The 19,521-nt window shown below is 47.1% G+C and overlaps 1 protein-coding gene across 1 annotated transcript in view; it reads right to left on the bottom strand.

The window, feature by feature from the left end:
* Nucleotides 1-19,521, bottom strand: part of LMF1 (lipase maturation factor 1) — a gene marked incomplete at its 5' end in the record, with an annotated part of 205,678 nt that overhangs the window by 46,241 nt on the left and 139,916 nt on the right. The window contains one exon of the mRNA XM_082312524.1: nucleotides 18,142-18,309. Coding sequence (XP_082168650.1) covers nucleotides 18,142-18,309 — 168 coding nt within the window. The remainder of the gene's footprint in view (nucleotides 1-18,141; nucleotides 18,310-19,521) is intronic.

Below are 19,521 nucleotides of genomic sequence, written 5' to 3'. Positions count from 1 at the left end.
CAGAAGGAGCAGGGATCTGAAGACCCGGGGGGGGTGCTGCACGCCAGCACGGAGCTGGGAAAAGATGCAGAGAGCTCGGAAAAGATGCAGAGAGCTTTCCTGGTCCAGTTTTACTGCACCATCAACATGGTGATTAATGCTTTGGCAATACAGCTGCTTGCGAATGGCCAGTGCCAGGTTAGAGCAGCACAGGACCATGAGTGGGAGAAAAGGCACTTTGTGAGCCAAGAGCAGGGCAGCAGCGCTGCTCACATGTGCAGGAGGGCTCCAGCATGGAGAGAATCTGGTCCACATCCCTGGAAGGTCCTGGCTTGGGTGGGCATCTACATCCTGGACCTTCATGCTATGGACTTCAGTCCAACATTGTTTTGGATAGTTTTAGTTTGGCTTTGTAGCTTAATTTCTTCTGACAGTGAGAAGGAACCCTTAAGGTTTCTGTAAACCAGCATGTTTACAAGTGAGTGCCAAACAGAGAGCCGGGTCCAATGTGGCCTGCAAGCAGCCAGCCCCACCGCTGCAAAATTACACGATGGAGCACAGGACGTGCCACAAGGCATTAATCTCCCAACGCACAATTTTAGCCTTGAAATCTCTGCGTGACAGATACATGAGCAGCTCAGACATGACTGAGGGAAGTTTAACGAAGCAGCAAATTACAGCTCTTCCCAGGATTTTCTACCCGACATACCACATAGGTATTTCCCAGTACTCGCTCATCGGCAATTGTGGTCAGAGCAGCTCCTTTCTGGCGTCTTGTGGTGGCACCACTGCTGTCATGGTGCTGGTGGTCGTGGGTCCCTGGGCCACATCAGGGCACTGTCACCAGAAAACAGATGAGCGGTGCCAGCCCAACACAACAAAAGGTATTTGCATGGACCCAGCGAGTTCCAAAGGAGCCCTCTGGTACCTCCTCAGAGGTGTCCTGTGGGTGAGCCTGGTCCTGAAGACCCTCAGGGTTCCCTGTTTTGACCTTGCCCTGGACAAGGAATAGTCGTTAGCCTGTGAGCTCATGAGTGATCATGATCAAATCATGAACATCTGGGACTTCTCTAATGCTCTGCTTTCAGGATCTCCACGTGCTTCCCAAACTCAGGAGAGGACAGATGGCAAGACAGAGGCAAGAAGAGCAGCAGCGTGACACAGCACCTATGGAGACAGGAGCAGGGAGCAGAGCCCACCTGAGACACACCTCAGGGGATGCGCCCAGCCAGTCCTCTGCAGCGACCTCAGCTTTGGAAGACAGTTAAGCTTTGGCTTAAGGAACATCAGATCCATTCCTGACCTGATCCATTCACAGAAATCCCTCCGTATCCCCAAACACAATTACTTTCCCCAGCTTATTGATATTTTAAATAAAAGTACAGATTATTTTGGCTGTCATGGACGGGATGGAGGTTTGCACTCAGTTAGACACTGCACCAGTACTGCACGGGAGGAAAAGCACCATGAAGAGAGAAGCAGCAGAACCACCACATACATCCCTGAAGCATCCTCCGACCAGGGCATCTCCACGGGAGCACGGCCGAGAGCACTGACTGCCCAAGCAGCCAAGGAAAACCACTGCAAGGACTCTTATCACAGTAGTGGATGTGTGTGGAGCATTTCATTTGGCACTCTTTGGAGCTCTCATAATCTTTTCCTTTATGATTAATATTAAACAAGTCATATTCCTTATGGAATTTCCTAACTCTGTTTATATTTTTCTCTACATCATAGTTAATATTTTAAGATCGTCGCTCACTTTTTTCTCTTTTATTTCACATTCATATGTTTTTCCTCATTTTATAAATTAGGTTTCTTGTTTAGTAGTCATGACAACATCTGACCGTGGTGGTTACACCACAGCCTGGGGCTTTTTTTTTCTTTTCTCCCCCAAGCTGTCTTAGAAAAAATATCCTTTAAATAAATAGAAGCATAAAATGAAAGGGGCAAGTTTGGTACTGACTCCTCCTCCTTTCCCTCCAATGACCCACTTCAACAAGACTTCCCAGCATGGTGGGTGAGGACTCATTTGGCTTTAATCCTGCAAAGTCTTATCCACTTAGTTAACTTCAATGGGAATACTCAGAGCACATCAAGTGAAACACATATGTAAGTCTTTAAAACCTTGAGGCCTATGCCTGAAAGGCAGAAAGCAAAAAGCTGGAGTTGCATTTTCCTTCTGGGCGTTGATCTTTGCACAACAACTAAAGGGTTGCGGTGTTATAGGGGTGAGCACAGAGATGTGCCGCTCCCCGGGGGTGAGGATGGGGCAATTTCCATGAGACGCTGTAGTTCAACATTATCTTCTAAACAGGGACCACATGGACCACCATCGGACTGGCGACCGCAGCTCCTGCACAGCCACCTGATGGCTTTTGCAGCTCTCTCTTGCTCCGGACTCTCCACAAAACCCAGCGGCTGGAGGCAGCAGGACCCGCTTGCTTCCACCTCTGCACTCTGCCTTTCAATTAGCAGGACGTAGTGATTAAAGCCTGCTTGTTTATCAGGGCAACCTGGAGATCAGGCAAAGGAATTTCAAAGCAAAGGGGCATCATACCAACAAATGCATTTTTGTGACCTAGGGAATACTAGGGAATAGCTTCTTTTTTTTTTTTTTTTAAAATGAACATTATATTTCAGTCTTTTAGGATGTTGGTAACCAGTAGCTTAGAAGGAATTTAGGCTTTTGAAAAAACAGGAGTGTATTTTATTTTATACTTCTCCCACGAGCACAGTAAATGGCAATGGGTTACGGATCTGTGTTTACCCATGGCAAGAGATAACTAAAATTCCATGGTGTGTTTTACATACTGAACATAAAATACCAATTATATAGACGGCTAGCCACACTGAAAGCAACGTTGAATCAAGAGGAGGCAACGAGGAAGGGAAAAGGCCGGGAATTTAACAAAGGCAGATGAACCTTTAATACGGCAGAACCTCTGGGAGCCCTGAGACACTGAGTCCAGATGTTCGGAGGTTGATGTAACCTGACTCCAAGAAGGAAGAGGATGTATTTCTTAAAATTCCCTGTTGTGCTTTAATTTACTGCAGTCTTGCAGAGGACGCATGTGGTGATCACAGGTGGAGTTTCAGATTGACCATAAACATGAAGTTGGGGGCAAAAGACTCGAGCCGTTTCAGGTTTGGCTGCCAAGTCAGTTGAGGTACAGATTTCCATGAAAACATCTCCCTTCCCTTCCCCTACGCTCCGGTAATCAGTAATGGGGGCCAGAGGAAAACCCTCCAGCAGAGATACTGCAGGCACCAACAACCCTTTTTACTGACAGCAACTGGGACCAGAAGCAGGGAACAGCCTGAATGGAGGCTCTCCAGCTGATGACCACTTCTTCGCTAGGTGGAGAAGGGGAAGGGGGAAGGAACAGAGGATGGATGGCAACATTTTGAAGCTCCATTTCTTACTTGCAGTCACATTTCTTCTAAAAAGCCCCAGGAAAATTATCTCTGTACTTCTTTAGGACCCCACTGTCTGCCCCTGAACACACTGCAGGGAGGAAAGAAAAATATTGGCCCCGTAGTGTCTCTGGCACCATCCCATCTGCCCACTGAATCACAGAGATGGAGTTGATTTGGATGCATTGCGTTTCAGAGTGCCCCCTCCCCCAGATCCTGACCCTTTTACCTTGGCTTAGCTCCCTCTGAGGTTTCTGGCCCACAGTAATGATCAGCGTTTGATTAGGAGAACTGGCAGATTTGCCGCTGTTGCTACAGAGGGATTTGCATGAGGAATAGAATTGGTTTTCAAGGGTTGGCTATGGAATAAATGACATTATTGATGCAATAAAAGCAATCCCCATCCCTTTCCCATTCTCCACTACTGCCATACTAATTCCCAACCTCGATCCAAACAAACAATACAGTATGATTTGTTTTTCCAGACAAAATTTTTAAATTTATGTTGACTATGCTCTGAGTTTTCTACTGCCCCTGTATTTCTGCATCTCTCCACAGCACCTAGCAGCAGGAGCTGGCAGGAGCTCTAAAGTAGACCATGATGTGATGGTTGACTGGTGGATGAGAAATGATTGCCCTTCCTTCTCTACCAGTCTGTTTTGTGCTATAGGAATGCAGAGTTCAGCAAATCCCTCTTTCCCTAACTTCTTACTTTGGTCAGGAAGAATGACCTGAGCTTTCATAATTTAACCTCTTCCAAAATCCACTGTCTCCTCAAGGATGGAGGATACAGACAAAGGAGATACAGAGGAAAACTCTCACTTTGAATGCTAACTAGCCTCAGGACTCCTGGCACAGGGCAGCACAGACACAAGCATCCAGGCAAGTATTCACAAAAGGCTTTGGAAATCAGTTAAAAATATTTCCTGCAGAGGAATTGGTTAAGGTAAGGATGAAAATAAATTCATCAATCTCTTGTTACCAGAAAAAAGATGAGCTTCACAAAGAAACATCCAGTACAGTTATTAGAGTGAGCTGTGCCTCCCAGGCACTACCTAACACTTCAGGCATTGGAAAACCCAGGCAGATGAGAACTGCTGTGCTTCTGCACCCCAGGGGGATGCAGAGGGGAATATCTGAGTACATGGATGTTGGGTCACTTCCATTTCTGTGGCTCACGACCTGAAACAGGCACAGATGAACAGGAAACGCATTGCTACAAAGCACTGGGGGGGAGCGTTTCACAAAGACCATTTGGTGCGGGGGGTTTTGGTTCCTCATTTGATCTGCTCGTTTTCATGGCTTCAGTTCAGCGGACTCAGGCACTCTTCTGACTCTCAGAGCAGACCTGGGGCTTTCACACCTTCAAAGAGGAAAAACAAAGCTCTGCTGCATCCTGGGGGAGAAAGGTTAACGGAGCACATGCAGCCGTGAATGCGACTTCACGCCCACCTTGAGCTGATGGTGCCGAGCTGGCCAGAACAGCTATAGTTTGGGCTGTTGGCACAAACTCAACACAGAACATTACCCAAAAGCTACAGAAACCAGCCAAGATGACACAGGGGCACTCCAGAAGCAAGAGGGGCAGCCAAGCAGCAACCCGCCATTGCAAGGACATGGGTTCCTCTGAAATACCTGACTCTCTTGTCCTCTCTGCTTGCTTGCTCTCAAGGTGCAAGAAATCAATCCATGTGCCTTACCAACTCTGCCATGCCACACAGGCCATAATCTGATACTAAACATTCCCAGACTGCTCTAAGGATTTACTGCTTATTTTGTGAGCATTTCTGCTAGACTTTCTCCATGCTCCCATGGCACTGCCTTGTATACATGATCTGTGCAATTAGGAGAGACCCGTGCCATGCACACGTAGATGTTTCCTCTAACACCAGCATGAGTTCAGTAACAACATGTTTCATAGAAGGGACCCAGCTTTTCAAGCTTTTAGAGGGTTCGGATCCTTGCATCTTTATTAGCTGAATGAATCAGCCGCATGGCTACCAGAAAGCCTCTGGGATTTTCTCTTTCATCTCTCCTCTCACCAGCACAAGTCACAAGAAGTGCCGATGTGATGAGTAGGGAACATTGTTTTACGCACTTGCTTTCTCAGCCTTTGCAAAACTGGCACTGATCTAGGGTTTCTCAGTGCTTGCAAGTTTTTCTAATTAAAGTAGGGTGTAAATTTAAAGTGCCATATCTCTTCCTGAATGGCTCCACATATGGACACCAAGCCAGACCAAACCTATGTTGTTCCTGTTTAGCTTAACCCATCTTCAAAGGGGGCTGCATATGTGTGAAATGAGCAGTTAAATCAAGAACACCTCCCGTGGACAGACAAACTGCCAGTGTGCTCCTGGCAGAGATGAAACTAAAATGTGCAAGAGTCTCTCAGAGGAAAGCAAGAGAGGTGAGACCTCGTGCTACAAACACTGGCCTGGAACAAGGTATTTTGGGGCTTGAGGCTCAGCTGATCTCAGCCACCGACTCAGTTTATGGCAGCAAGAAAAATCCATTACTCTCTGCAATATGCCAACATTACCCCAAGGAAAGGAAAGGTGAGACTTGGGGTTTGCAAACAATTCTCCAGGCGAGGATCCCTGCTGACCATCGTGCAGTGTCTCCATCCAACGCGTGGGTTGGTGCACACCCCGGGAAGAGCTGGGCACCGCTGCCTGCGTCCAAGTGCAACATCACTCGGCCAGTGCGGCAAACAAACCACAGCTGCTCGAAGAGCATCTTGCACTAATTGGCGATTTCTCTGAGTCACTGGCTCCAAGAAACCCCAGTTTTTATAGGAAGATGAAAGTAATGAGTGACACAGGTTTCCTGCAATTTCTAGCTGTTGCATCACCAAAGAGATAATGTCTTTGGTGGTGCCTGGGGAATCAGACAATACAGCTGTGTAAACTGCGTGTGGGCTAAAGTATCTCAGGGCCGCATCCTCATCCCAACACTTCCAAATCAAAATAAAACCTCTCTGGAGGCAGCATCATTACAGAGAAACATTAAACCCAGCAACTTGGCCCAGAACAAGCAAATGAGTTATTTTCATCAAAGCAGGACACTGCAAAATCCATCTTCACCTCTATCCCTAAGCAGCCTGGACACCAAGTTCCACGGCTTTGTCTTTACTCTGAAATTACATGGGATTCATTTTAATGGCTTTAGGTAAAGCTATCCAATCTTTGTGCAAGGGATACTGGTAAAACTTGCACCTCTGATCTGTGGGTAGTTTAACAGGTGTACATCCAGCTGATGTGAGGTGTACTTAAATCCAACTATACGCACGCATAAAAGATGCGCTAATTTAACTTGGCAGAAAATCATTTATTGAAATACGCAAATTAATAAAAAACATGAGTTGACCACCTGGGAGGACAGAAGGTGTCATCTGGGCACACATGTACATCTCGATGGACTTACCTGTTACCCTGATTGCACCAGATGAAGATCTGGCCCAGGAGCTGGTATCTGCAGCTCAGGTCTTTGCCCATCAGGTCCCAGACAGCTGACACATGCACCATAGTGATGCAGACAGCCTGCACCAGCCTTCACCCCCAGCACACCCCTCCCTGTGGGCACAGCAGCCGAGGAAGACTCCTGCTGCTCCTGCTGCTGAGGAAGATGCGTAGAGCTACGTCTCTGCAGGGAAATTTGGACGTGGCTAAAGGCAGAGTCAACAGAGTCAGATTTTCAACACATGGAGGGGACAGCTTGTTCAGAGGAGCTCTGACCCACTGGGCTCCGTGGCTTTGCTAACCTGAACCCAGCACCCAAGGTAAGAGCGTAACTTAATCTGCTCTGACAGCCAGTCCTATCAGAGGAAAGACTAAAGAGCAGTAATGGTAGAAAGCCGCCTTTTCAGCCAGGAGAGCTCACTGTAGCTGTTAACTGCAGCAAAATCCTCTCCTCACCCCCAAGAACACCATACCTAAGGCAACAGCCCGCTCTCAGCCCCTTCCACTCCTCAAATGGGCACGTTCTGTCTTCACACGTCTATATCTGACAGTATTAAATGATTCTCTTCATAATACATGTATTATAAATTCCCTTTAAAAAAAGTTCATAGTCTGCCATCTGTTTCCAGTTAGGCTGTTCTGATTTCTTCTTTTTTGAAATGGAATATAAAACATTATTTAAAGGTCCCATAATCTAGATGGTGGGAGGAAAGAAACCAAAATCCAAATACCACCACCACTGTCACCCTGCTGAAAAGCAAAGACTTGGTGAGAGCCAAGGGCTGGGAAGACACAATGCGACCAGTTCAGATCAGGAACAAGGTACAGAAAATGTGATTAAACTTGGAAGAACTTTACCATCACTTCAAGCCATTACACTGAAACTGGATAAATCTACAGCTTAAAGACATTTGACACGTATTAGTGGGTGAGTCCTTTGGCTTGGGCAACACTAATGGATCGTAATGGTTTTCGTTAGCTTTAGTAGCTACACCTAAACATAAATAAATAATCAGCACTGGAAATATCGTAACAGTGCATGTTCAAGATCACGTCATTGACTTCAGTAACATCTCTGGTTTATAGCTGGTCTGGCTCTTATTAGACATAATGTTTTATACATACACTTACACATCCATGCAATCACATGTGCAACACATACTTTATCTCCCATCCTTGTTTGGACCCAAATACTGCAGCATAGCACTGAGCGAATCACATCTGGAAAGTGCAGATGTTTTGAAGCTATTGCAGCCTCGCCAACTCATATCGTTTCACTGACAACATCGTCATAATTGATTTTTCTCTTCAAGCCCAAGCACCTGGAAATTCTGCTAAAGGACTGCAGACACAAAGGTTCTGGATTGCAGAGAAATCTCAAAAATCAAATGCAAAATTAAAACAGGGAAAAAAAAAACACCAACCCTGCCCCAGAGCCCTAGGAGCCTAAGTACTCCACAGCTTCTTCCCTTGGCAAAGGAAAGACCACATGTGGTGGATGTCAGCCATGTCATTTAATACGGCTCTGGAAGGTGTTCATGTAGTGCGAAGAGGAGAGCGGTGTAAAGCCTACACAGAGCAGCACAGAAAATGAGACCTGAGAGTACCCTGGAAGGCTGTAGCGCGGAAGAAACGCCAAGGGCAGCCATAATTGGTTGCATTTTCATTATCCTTAAGCAAATCTTGCAATTTGGGGATCTAACTTGTGATCTTTGAACGTCAGTGCTTAGCAATATGCCCAAGGACACGGGGCCACTGGAGCCTACCTGGTCCCTGGGTCTTCCTGGCTTGGCCATGCTGGTTACTGTGGCACAGAGATGATATGGCACCAAAATGTGTCACCGCTGCTGGGACAGCGCGACACGCGTGGCACCTTCCACCACAAACCTGAAACTCAGCTGGAACTCGTCCCTCTGGCATGGCCGCATGCTCCCTCCCCTCCCTGCCACCACATCCTTTTGCCATATGAGCAAATATATGCTGCTCCAAAACAAAACAGTGCTCTTGGATGGCCAAACTCACTCAAGCTCTTCCTGGCCTCAAAACCAAGAGCCCCAGTCAACAGTGAAAATTAATACGGACCTTCCTGCTGCGTTTTTATAGCCACGGCAGCAGTCTGCATCCTGGGGGCCTCCCATGCAAATCTGATTTCATAGCTGGGCGTAAAATCTCACTCCCGGGTTTAATAAGCAAAACCACTATCAGTAGCAAAGGTGAGACGACAGACATCCCGGCCCGGGACATCTTAACAAGATGCTTCCAAGACACACTGAACCCTCCTCCATGGAAAATCAGCACATTTCAAGCCTGACAACCAAACGCAGAGGCATAAAAAATCAAAGGCCGACAGTATCCCAAATAACCACATTTTATTTTAATTTAAAAAAACCCAACAACCCGCAAACCCAAGGCTGTGGGATCCCTCCAAAGTTTCTCTCCGCGTGCCAGCAGGATGACTGATGGTAAATCACACCAGCTCCAGGGCTCTGTCGCACACTGCTGCCAGGCGGCTCCGCCTGTTGGAGTCACTGACAGTCCCCTTTCCAATTAATCAAGTTCCCATACTGATTAACAGCATGATTCATGTCTCTCGTTAGGCGCATTCTGTAACAAACAAGGCTGTATTTCAAGGCCGCTGGCTTAATGGTTAAAATAAATACCTTCCAAATTTCTATTTTCAAGTAGCTGAACCTTTTCCACCTTTACAACTAATTCAGACTTCCTTCAAATTATTTTTCTAAGTAATATAACAATTTGTTTTTCATTAGAGCTTGTCAAAGCCGGACTTTGGTTTATTTTGAGAGAAACCAGCACTCTCCAGAAACTGTTTAGTACAATTTGAATGACGCCCAAAGGGGTTATTGCAGCCACAATCAAAATAGAGTTTACAGCACTGGCTAGGGGTGACACTTTATTTAATGATTTAAAAAAAAAAAGAAAAGACACCCCCCCCCCCCAGCCCCCTGAATCAGAAGCTAATTAAATGCACTCCTATGGCTAACAGTAAGTGTTTCTAAGTCACTCTGACTACTGCAGAATGCAAGAACTTAACTTGTTGCTAACTAATACCAGACACCATTATATGAGCAGCGTTATTTACTGATTTGGGGTGGTATGTGCTGGTATTCTTGTGTCTGGCACGGCAGCCTCGCCTCGCAACAGATATTATCAAGCTGGATGTGAAATCAAATACAGGAGTGATTAAATAGTTTGGGTTCTGCCTGCTTAAGCTGGATATTTTTTTGGGGGGGTATAGTTTGGCATTTAATTTAAGGTGGCTTAAATGTAACAGAAAATCTACCCTGTAACTCCTTTGATTTCACATTTCTTTTGTTTTGCTGTCGAGAAAAGCCGAGCTGGAGCCACGCCAGGTCTGAACGCAGGAGGCTGGAGGACGAGCGAGGGGCAGGAGGACCCCGGCCGCCCCTCGCCCATGGGACCGGGACGGGTGCGCAAGGCTGGCCCGAGCGACCCGGAGGCGGCAGCAATGATGATTAATCTCCATAATCCCAGTCCAGCGCTTCAAGGTTCCCAAACTACCTTTTAAAACACTCTCCCTGCATCCTCCGTCTCAGACTCGAGTCCAAAGCAGATTTTTAAACAATTGAGCTGCAAAATTATTTTCCATCAGACCATTCCTCCCCTAGCAGCAAACTCATGTTCTGCTGTTAATTTTCCTGGGATGTTCTCCGTTTGTTGTTTTTTTCTAAACCACAACAAAATCAACAAAATTTGGACTTTTCTGAAGGCTGAATTTCCTCTTTGTTTTCACAGTGGAAAGGCTGCACTGCTGCCCAGCCCGAGCAGCGAACACCCACTCGCTCGCACCCTCCCAGGGATGCTGCTGCCAGTGACGCTGGTCCGGGGGGACCACACTCCCTGCATCCAACCTCGCGGGGCATCTCCCAAGTGAAATCAGAGGCTGGCCTGAGGATATCACCTGGAGGAATATCATCTGCAGTCTCTTTTATGCTCTTAACTCAAGGGTACTCACGGTGCCCATCTCTACCGGAGTAGTGGAGAATGGATGCCTGAATTTTCTGGCTGCTGCCTCCCAGCAGCCCTGGGGTGGCTCCTATGGTGAATCGGGCAGTGGCTTTATTCTCATGCACACCGTGTTCATAAGGTAACAACACTACTCTGCATCAATACAGAACAGCAACTACTTAAGCAGTGCAAATGGCCTATAGGTGCATAATTAACACACAAACGAAGGGCCTGATTCCTCTGTCACAAGCCTGGGACTTGTGTAACCCTGATAATCCTCCTGGAGACACATCTGATTTACACCAGCGTAAGAAAAAGAACAAAACTGAGCTCGTATCTGACAAGTGAAAACAAACACTGGATTCAGACACTTTCTGCAGGGAAGGGGGGAGCTGTTTAAATTTTGTTCCTTCTCTCTGGGCTGCTGCTGTGACCTCTGCTACCTCCTAAGTCAGCAACACAATATGTTGCAGCTGTGGCACTGCAACAGCATGATTTAATTTGCGTGTGTGTGGCTAGAAAGGGCAGTTCATCCCTCCAACGTCTTGTGGCATGGCAGAAGCAGCAGTGGTGGAAGCGGGGGGCTTGGTCCTCCCCTCCCAAAAGAGAGGGGGGAAAACCCCTGCTTCGCCTCCCATGCGCAACCTTGGAGAGGAGATGGGAAAAGGATCAACTAGAGGAAAATGTCTGTTTCCATCAAAATTTTCAGGAGGTTGGGGTTTGCCCAAGCCAAGGTAAAAAAAGGGCAGAAAAGATTTATCTATTCAACAACTGGTTTCTGCTTTAAAAAAAAAAAAAAAAAAAAAAAAAAGGAAATCTCCTGCATGTTTCCAGCTCCAGGGAGTGCAGGGGCTGCGTGTCTTCGGTGCAGTGCCTGGCTGGGCAAGGGTAGTGCTCAAAGCTTGTTTTCCAAGGGAAAAGAGCCGGAGGTTTCTTCTGCAGGAGGTTTCTGCCGCAGCCTCCCCACCCCGGGGGCTCCCTCTCAGCGGGTCCTTCCCCCTGGCCCTCCACCAGCTCATAAAGCTGCTGCGTTCCCGCGCAGCTCCTTGGCCAGACCCCGAGAGCTGTCTCGGGAGCTTTCTTTGTCAGCGCTCTTGAGTTTGAGGGGGTTTTGGCTGCGGAGGTTTTATCTTTGCCTTCCGCAAGGCTGGAATTCAGCTTCACTCTTGGCATTGTCATCCCTCTGTTTTATATATGGCTCCTGCTGAAAAACATCCTGGGACAGCCCGAATTTCAGCCCACGGCCAAACCTCCGCAGGAGGAGGACCAGTGGCAGTGAAGAACTGGCAACCCCAAGGCTTTGCTGCTCTGGCTCCTTCGGGGAACTGCTGTCCTGACGTGTGACGCTGCGGGCTGAGCTCATTCCGGCACAAATGTCCCAGGTCTGGGAGCTCCCCAGCAACAAGGGTGCTCCGTTCAGGGGGATGTGCCAGGAGTTTTCAGGGGCCATGGAAAAGAGTCAGACTCCTCAAATTCATTCAAATCCAAAGGGATCTGAAGGCCTAAAACTCTCCCTGCATCCTACAAACCCCAAACTGTGCCTATATGTCTATGACTCAGAACAGTGCTGTGGAAGCAAAGGAATGACCCTGCCATTCCAACAGTGCTAGCTTTATACTTTCCATTTACTATTTTATTTATTTCTGGATTTTACCTTTGTGATACTGAAGCTCCTTCCCATCTGGCACAGCCGAAACCACTTCCCGGCTGTAAGAAACCTCAGCCCCCTCCCGCCCGGGCGCTGCAGCCTCCTTGCCGTGCTCTCTAACCCAGCACTACCTGCCAGCTCGTAGGGGCAAGGTGGCTTTTTCCTGGCTTTTTGGCTTTCCTCTCGCTTCCCCTCATCAACTCGTTTGCCAAGCAGTGTAATTTTACTGCCTGGCTTAAGGAGCCAAGAAATACGTTTGCTGGTGTAAGCTGTGCATTAGACATCGTGAAAAACATGCAGCCTCAGGGTTTTAGGAGCCAGCTCCAGAGAACAGCGAAACACCCACAGAGCAGCAAGGCCGTGGGTTTGCACCCTCTCTGGTTTCACTCACAGACGCTGGTAGTTGGCTCTCTCTGGCCACGGGTGGTTGAACGCAGGGACGGACCTATGGGTGCACAAAGGTGACCGTGTGTGCACAGCGGATAGAAGTGTCAGCGAGGAGAAAGGGGAGATGACACAAAGCTCTCACAGGTGGTGTGGTGGGAAGGGGTCCTATGCCACCGACGTGTGGGCAGGGGAAAGGTCTTGCCTTCCCTACGCAGCACTTTCATCCTCCCTCCCCCTTAAAACCACAAGCTCCTTAGGGCACGGGCAGGCTCTGGCTTGATGCTTCTACAGAACCAAGAATAACAGGGTCCAGACCTCATATGTGGTCTCCAAGACCCTCCGAGACCTCTTCTTCCACCTCCAGATACTAACAAGCACATTTTGGACTTGATTTCTCCTGAACCTTGGGGTGCTTCAGATCTACATGTATATTTTTGAGGCTCAGACCCCGACACTACCACAAAATCAGCCAATTGGTACCATCAGAATCAAAATGAAAGAATCATTTGTCAAAGTGATTTGTTAAACTTTGGCCACTGCGACCATCTGTAGCTGGATTTCCATCCCGTTAAGTGAATATCACATGCAATTGCTACCATCAAGAAACACCCAGTGAAAACAACCCTATTCTTATGAATTAGAGAAGGTGTCCAAAACCCCAATGCCAGCACTGGAAGGTTAATCCTAATGAGGGGATGCAAATGTCCCTGCTCCAGACATTAGCATCTTGGCGAACACGGTCGTACCTCTACATAGCTGCTACAAAATGCACCTGTACTCCCCAGGAAGGACAATAATAAACAGTACCAAAAAGCTTTGAATATTTAGCAAACTCTCAAAAACTCTAAGGACTCTCAGTTATATATGAGCAAATGGCAAACTCCACCTCAGGTTTATTTGGAGGTTTCTGCAGCTCAGACTGGCCATTTCTCACCAGCCTGTTTTTACAGGGCTGGAGCGCAGAGCTGAGCAGGGAAGGAGCTGAGTTACAAGTCTCTCCTCCAGCTTTATTCCTGGCAGAGACAATTTGCAGCAGTGTTGCTCGGCACATCAAGTCTGGCACCTGCTTACAATAAATCTCTAATGATGTTAAAAAGTTAAACGCCCATTTAGTTTAATTTCTGTTTTAGATTTGGATTTCTACGTACTGTAAGCACTAGAAAGAATGTTTTTTTGAAACAAAGCTGCATATTTACCTTGGAGATCCTCTATAAATGGCTGCCCTTCATCTAAGATTTCTTTCTAAATGCAAAAGGATGCTCTCAGCACAGTCTAAAGGGGAGGCTTTGCCACCATCACCTGCTAATGCTTTCATGCCGGCTGAGATCTTTCAAGCAGGCTCCCTTGCAGGTGAGATGGGTTGATGCACTACTTTGGGTCTCAGAAACTCAAGGGGTTTGAATCCCAGCAGACACTACAGGGAGAAAAAAGCCTCATGGGGTGATGTCAGCCTGTGCAGACAGGAGTTTGGGTGTCTTTGCTTTTGGGACATGCGTGATGGCACAAAGCAAGATGGGCAGAGTCAAACTGTTTAGTCCCACTGAGCATGAACCTCCCTGTTGGTTGCACTGGCTGTATGGCTGAGAATGGCTCCTCAACCTTGGAGGTGCCATGTCCCAGAGCTTCACCTCCACGGCCATCTCTTCAGTGCACAGAGTCTCCTTGAGATTGGGGTTTCACGCAACAATTAACGACAAGGTCAGTGCGGCCCATTCAAACCTCTCTCTCGGGAGCAGGGAGTCACTGGTGCAGAGGACATGCACCTGCTCTCACTGTCCCTGGTGTGCATGAGACAGGCAGCCCGGTGGGACCCCCGTGCCACACTGTGGGGACGGTCCCCAGCCCTGAGCCCCTGGCTGGGACCGCGAGCAGCTGTGCTGGTGGCTGGGGAGCTCTTCCGCAGCCTGTCTGGGGGACAAGCAGCTGATGGGGCCTGGCTGTAAAATCTTGGATGACATTTTCTCCCCACTCACCTTTGATCCTGGTAAACGTGCTCTGGGTGCTACAGTCTGATTGAGAATCTCTCTGTGTGCAGATGTCCTGCAAAAACTACACCCACAGCTGTAAATCACAAAGCCCTCCCCAATCTGGTGGTTAGTGACAATGAATAATGATTTTTCTAATGGGAACTGGCCAGCATTCAACTCACTCCTTGATTATTTTTTTTTAAGCAAAGACTATTTATATTGAGAGACTTATAATAAGTAAGACTCTTCGATTTATTTGAGATCAAAAAGCAGCCAAAAGGGAAGATTTCTGGAAGCTCAAGCTATGGGGACCCATATGAGAGCAGGCAAACCCCAAACCGAGATCACAGCAACATCAATGCCCACGAAGCACCAAAACCGTGGGGTGTCCCGGCTCCTCGGGCTCCCTGCTTTGGGTCTTGTGAGGACACAGGTGGGCGGGCGAGCACGGGAAGGAGACGGTGCAGAGACGTGCCTATGCACTGTGTTTCAGTCGGCATCACCCAAATCTCCTACACAGTAGGTGGCCCAGCATGGTCCGGCACACCAGGACCAGCACAGTCTGCCTATGGCACCACCAGCACAACCCCACGGGAATCCAGTGGGGGACAGACATCCATCCCCCCAGTGTGCTGCCAAGCCCCTCCTCTCTGACGTTTCCAAACTCACTAAGCCTTTTTCCTTACAAATGTGAACTAGGCAAGAAGAATAAGTTCACACTGGGAAAAAAAAAAAAGACTTTTTTCTTTAAAGCGCAACTTTTTTGGGTTACTGACAAAGCAATATTCTCCAGGCCAGTTGGAATCTGGAAAAATACACTTACTCAACCTAGCCACCATGACTCCAATAACAATTATAAAATGTCCAATAAAACTTGCATGTAATGTCAATTCAAATCTTGAAAAGCAGAATTAAGTGGTATATCAACATTAAACTTTATTGCTTCCTTTGCAGAGCAGAAGTATTGTCAATAAAAGTCATTCTGAATGAAGAAAAGGGTAGTAAATATTAAATAAACAGGTTTTTGTTGAAACACTATAAATGCACCAGAGCTGCATTTTACACTGGGACCCTTTTTTCCTTTGCAGACTCCCCTCATGATAGAAATAAGTCAGTAATTGCAAACTATCAATAAAGCGCCAATTAAAGGGTGGTTAGATGCACGCATTTACAATATGTCATTATGAGCCTTTATTGTATGTAGTTGGCTTTTTCAGATCCCACTGGCTCCGTCTGAAGTCCCCCAGCACACAAACAGTCATGCTGCTCGTTAGGGGCCCTTGGAGGAGCCGTGAGGGCGCTGGAGGCTGTGCGCCAGCCAGAGAGCCCTGGCTGGGGACTTGGGACACATCCCCTGCGTGTCCCCGCCTGGCCCCTGCCTGGGGGCACGGCAAGGACGGAGAAACTCAGAGCTGAGAAGGGGATGACAGAGGAGCGTTTGGTCAGGCTTTTCAGTCATGGAAGTTGCTTCTGGCAGAGGTGTGAAGACCGAGCATCGTTGTCTCAGTCCCTTACGCTATTATTTTTCTGCCAATGCAGAAGCAAGCAGAGCACGACAGCTCTACCCAGAGACTGGGCAGCTGTGCCAAACCTGGAATTTGGCAATGTGGCTTTGTTTTCTGAGAGGCCACTCACTGTGGTGTGTCCTGCTCCTTTCTGGGTCCACCCGCCTTAGAAAGAGACATCACCATCCTCCCTACACTGCCTTACATGCAGTAATGTAAGTAATGCATGCATGCCTTACATGCAGTAATGTAATGCACTGCCTTACATTTCCACTCATAATTCCTGCTTGCTAATCCATGCTCCATCATGTCTCAACACCCACCTCCTTCTGCAATGAGCAGCTGACAGAGACGGGATGTTTTGCTTTGTCTATGAGACAAAAGAGCAGGTTTTTTTAGGGTTGGACTGAATATAATCCTCCCAGTGACACTGAAAACCTCAGGTGCGATGCGTGTCACAAACACAACTGGCACCTCATGGAGAAATGCCCTGAGACCTCTTTGGGTCAAGACCTCTTCTGCCCCGCTGCTGGGACCTCCAGCTGCCTGAGAAGATCAATCCCAACAAAACCAAACCTGACACCAAAAGGTGTGCCAAGCGACCAGAGGTACAAGCTGTATGTTCAGTGGTATCCAGACACAACGGGATGTGTTTCAGGAGCAGGAGAAAGAGCAGGCATCTGCAAGGGCACAAATCCTGCGGCCTTTATGTCAGCCCTTTAAAATCTGATCACCATTTTCGTGGTTTACCAATACAGTTTATAAGCTGTTCTCCAGTTTAATCATTACATGTATTTACAGGAACCAGTAAGAGCTACCTAGTATGAATTTCATGATGCTGAAATGATATTGAACAAATACTGCAGTCAGCAAGGGCTGAAAGCTGCGCTTCTGCGTTTCAGAGTGGCTGGGGTTTAATGTGCTCTTTGAATTATACGGGAGCAGAGACAAGAGAAATCAGACGTGGTCCTGGAAAGTATATATGCAGAAGCTTCTATCCTCTGACTTTTACACAGATTTAGTTATTTCATGTACAATAAAAAAAAAATAACAAAATCAACTGGAACATGAATGCCATTAATTTTTGAAGAAATTATTTTCACTATGAACCTATGCTCAGTAAATCTGATGGTTGTAAAAAACAGCTCAAACATTTGCAGATATAAAGAACAGCCCTTGAATGCTAAATATAAAAAAAATCCCTTCAAAGGGTGAAAGATGTCTATAAAAATTAACTTTTGGAGAAATTGTAAGTATTCATCCCAGCTGTCCACAGCCACAGGATCAGACCCTTTGCACTAGTCCTGGGCTGACATTTCTCTGCCATCCATATGAATGGAAACCAACCCAGCAGCAAGGGAAACAAACATCCAGCAACACATTAAGAGCAGCCACACCAGCACGAACCACCCGAGAGCCAACAATTAATAGCTGTGAATCATCTTGATTCACTTGAGCCTGAACTCTTGACCTGCCGATTGAGTCAGTTCCTCTGGATGCTGCTCCTGCTCAGAGAAGATGGCCTCCGGCAAACCACACCACTGCCACGATGGCAGCATGACTGCTCCTGGCACGCATGCCCACGTCCTTGCTGCAGGTTATGGGGCTGGCGTTAGGAATGTGTGTCTGCATCTTGGCCATCCAGGTCCCAGCCTGCCCTACAGCCCCCAGCTGCAGGCAGCTGCCGGGCAGCAAGCACAGGCAGCGGGAGAGGCTTTACATGCTTTGAACTCCCCCTGCTCCATTCTGGGCAAAGATGTGACCCTTAGGAAGCAAACCCAGGAGCATCTCACCTGGAAGAGGATCTGCAAGAGGCCATGTACGATGCACATCCGCCGTCCCAGGAAGAGAAAGAATGGCACCACCAGCTCGATGAAGTGATTGACCAGGGTCTCGAACTGATGAAACCACCACGGTGAGCGATGCATGAAGTAGGCGATGGGGTTGGGCACTGGCTGCGTCTGAAAGATGGAAGAAAAAAAGAATCAGTCCCCCTCCAAGGCTCATCATCAGGGGGAGCTACAGAGCTCTTGGCCTTTTTCCTTATTTCTTTCACCAAGTTTGCTCACAGGAGAACTGTCCTTTGCCTCTGGGCACTTACTTCTTTTCAGAGAAAATTACCTCATTCAATTTTTTTCACGCAAACCCAAGGAATTTTTAAACCAATACATCTTCTAAAAAACAAGTTTTAATTTTCTCTTTTTTCATCATAACCAAACCCCACTCATCTTAAATTAAAACCACTATTATTTAATACTGAAATGTTACACATAGCTCAACACCGACGGATGTTAAATTGCTCTGCATGAGTGCTAAAGATCATCAGAGCAACTAAGCAGATACAGAAACTGAGAAAAAGATTTTCTCAGGGTCACACAGTAGGTCAAACAGAGCCAGGAATGGAAACCAGATTTCAAAACCTAGGAGATATTCTTTCAAAATGTTTAAATTTGAAATAAATGTGGTGGTAGAGTTGCTTTCCAAAATTGTAATTTGGGAAAGGAAAGTGTAATTCCTCTAAACATGCTATATTGGTTTAAGGTATTTACATACTGGCCTTGTGACAATATTATTATTCTATCAGCCTGAAATTTTTCGACACTGGGAGATCTTCCATCCAGTACAATAAAGCTGCAAATTTTACAAAGGAAACAAACTCAAATCCTGATATGTTAGTAACTACCACCCTTAGAAATGCTGAAATTTCAGCAAAAAAGAAAGAAGTTCACAATTTATCTTAGCATATCTGACAAGCTCAAATTCCTTAGTATTGTTTCAAAACTGCAACGAAAAACGAGAGGATGAAGATGCAAATTTTAATCGAAGGAGACACAACACATCTTTAAATTATTTGTAGTTAAATCAAAAATACAAACAAAACAGGGAAAATACTGTACTATGCATGGCAACTGAGTGTGCTTCCACTGCCAAATCCCACAACTATTGTAATTCCTTATTAGCAAAGCTGGGATTAATAAAGTTGTTGCTTTATATGGGTTTGAGGCTGCTGTAACCCCTTAGGACAGGAGACCGCATCCTTCCTTCCTCGGACACGGGCTCCGGATGAAGTGGTGTCGGGGTCAAGGAGCTCTGCCAAGTCCAGTCCAGCAAGGGGGTGGGAGGTCAGGGCTCCCCCCTCCCAGGGCAGCAGCAGCAGCCCCAGGTGCCACTGA

This window comes from Platalea leucorodia, assembly GCF_965183815.1.
Source record: "Platalea leucorodia genome assembly, chromosome: 5".
In the NCBI taxonomy this organism is placed as follows: Eukaryota; Metazoa; Chordata; class Aves; order Pelecaniformes; family Threskiornithidae; genus Platalea; species Platalea leucorodia.
This window is presented reverse-complemented; position numbering and strand designations above follow the sequence as displayed.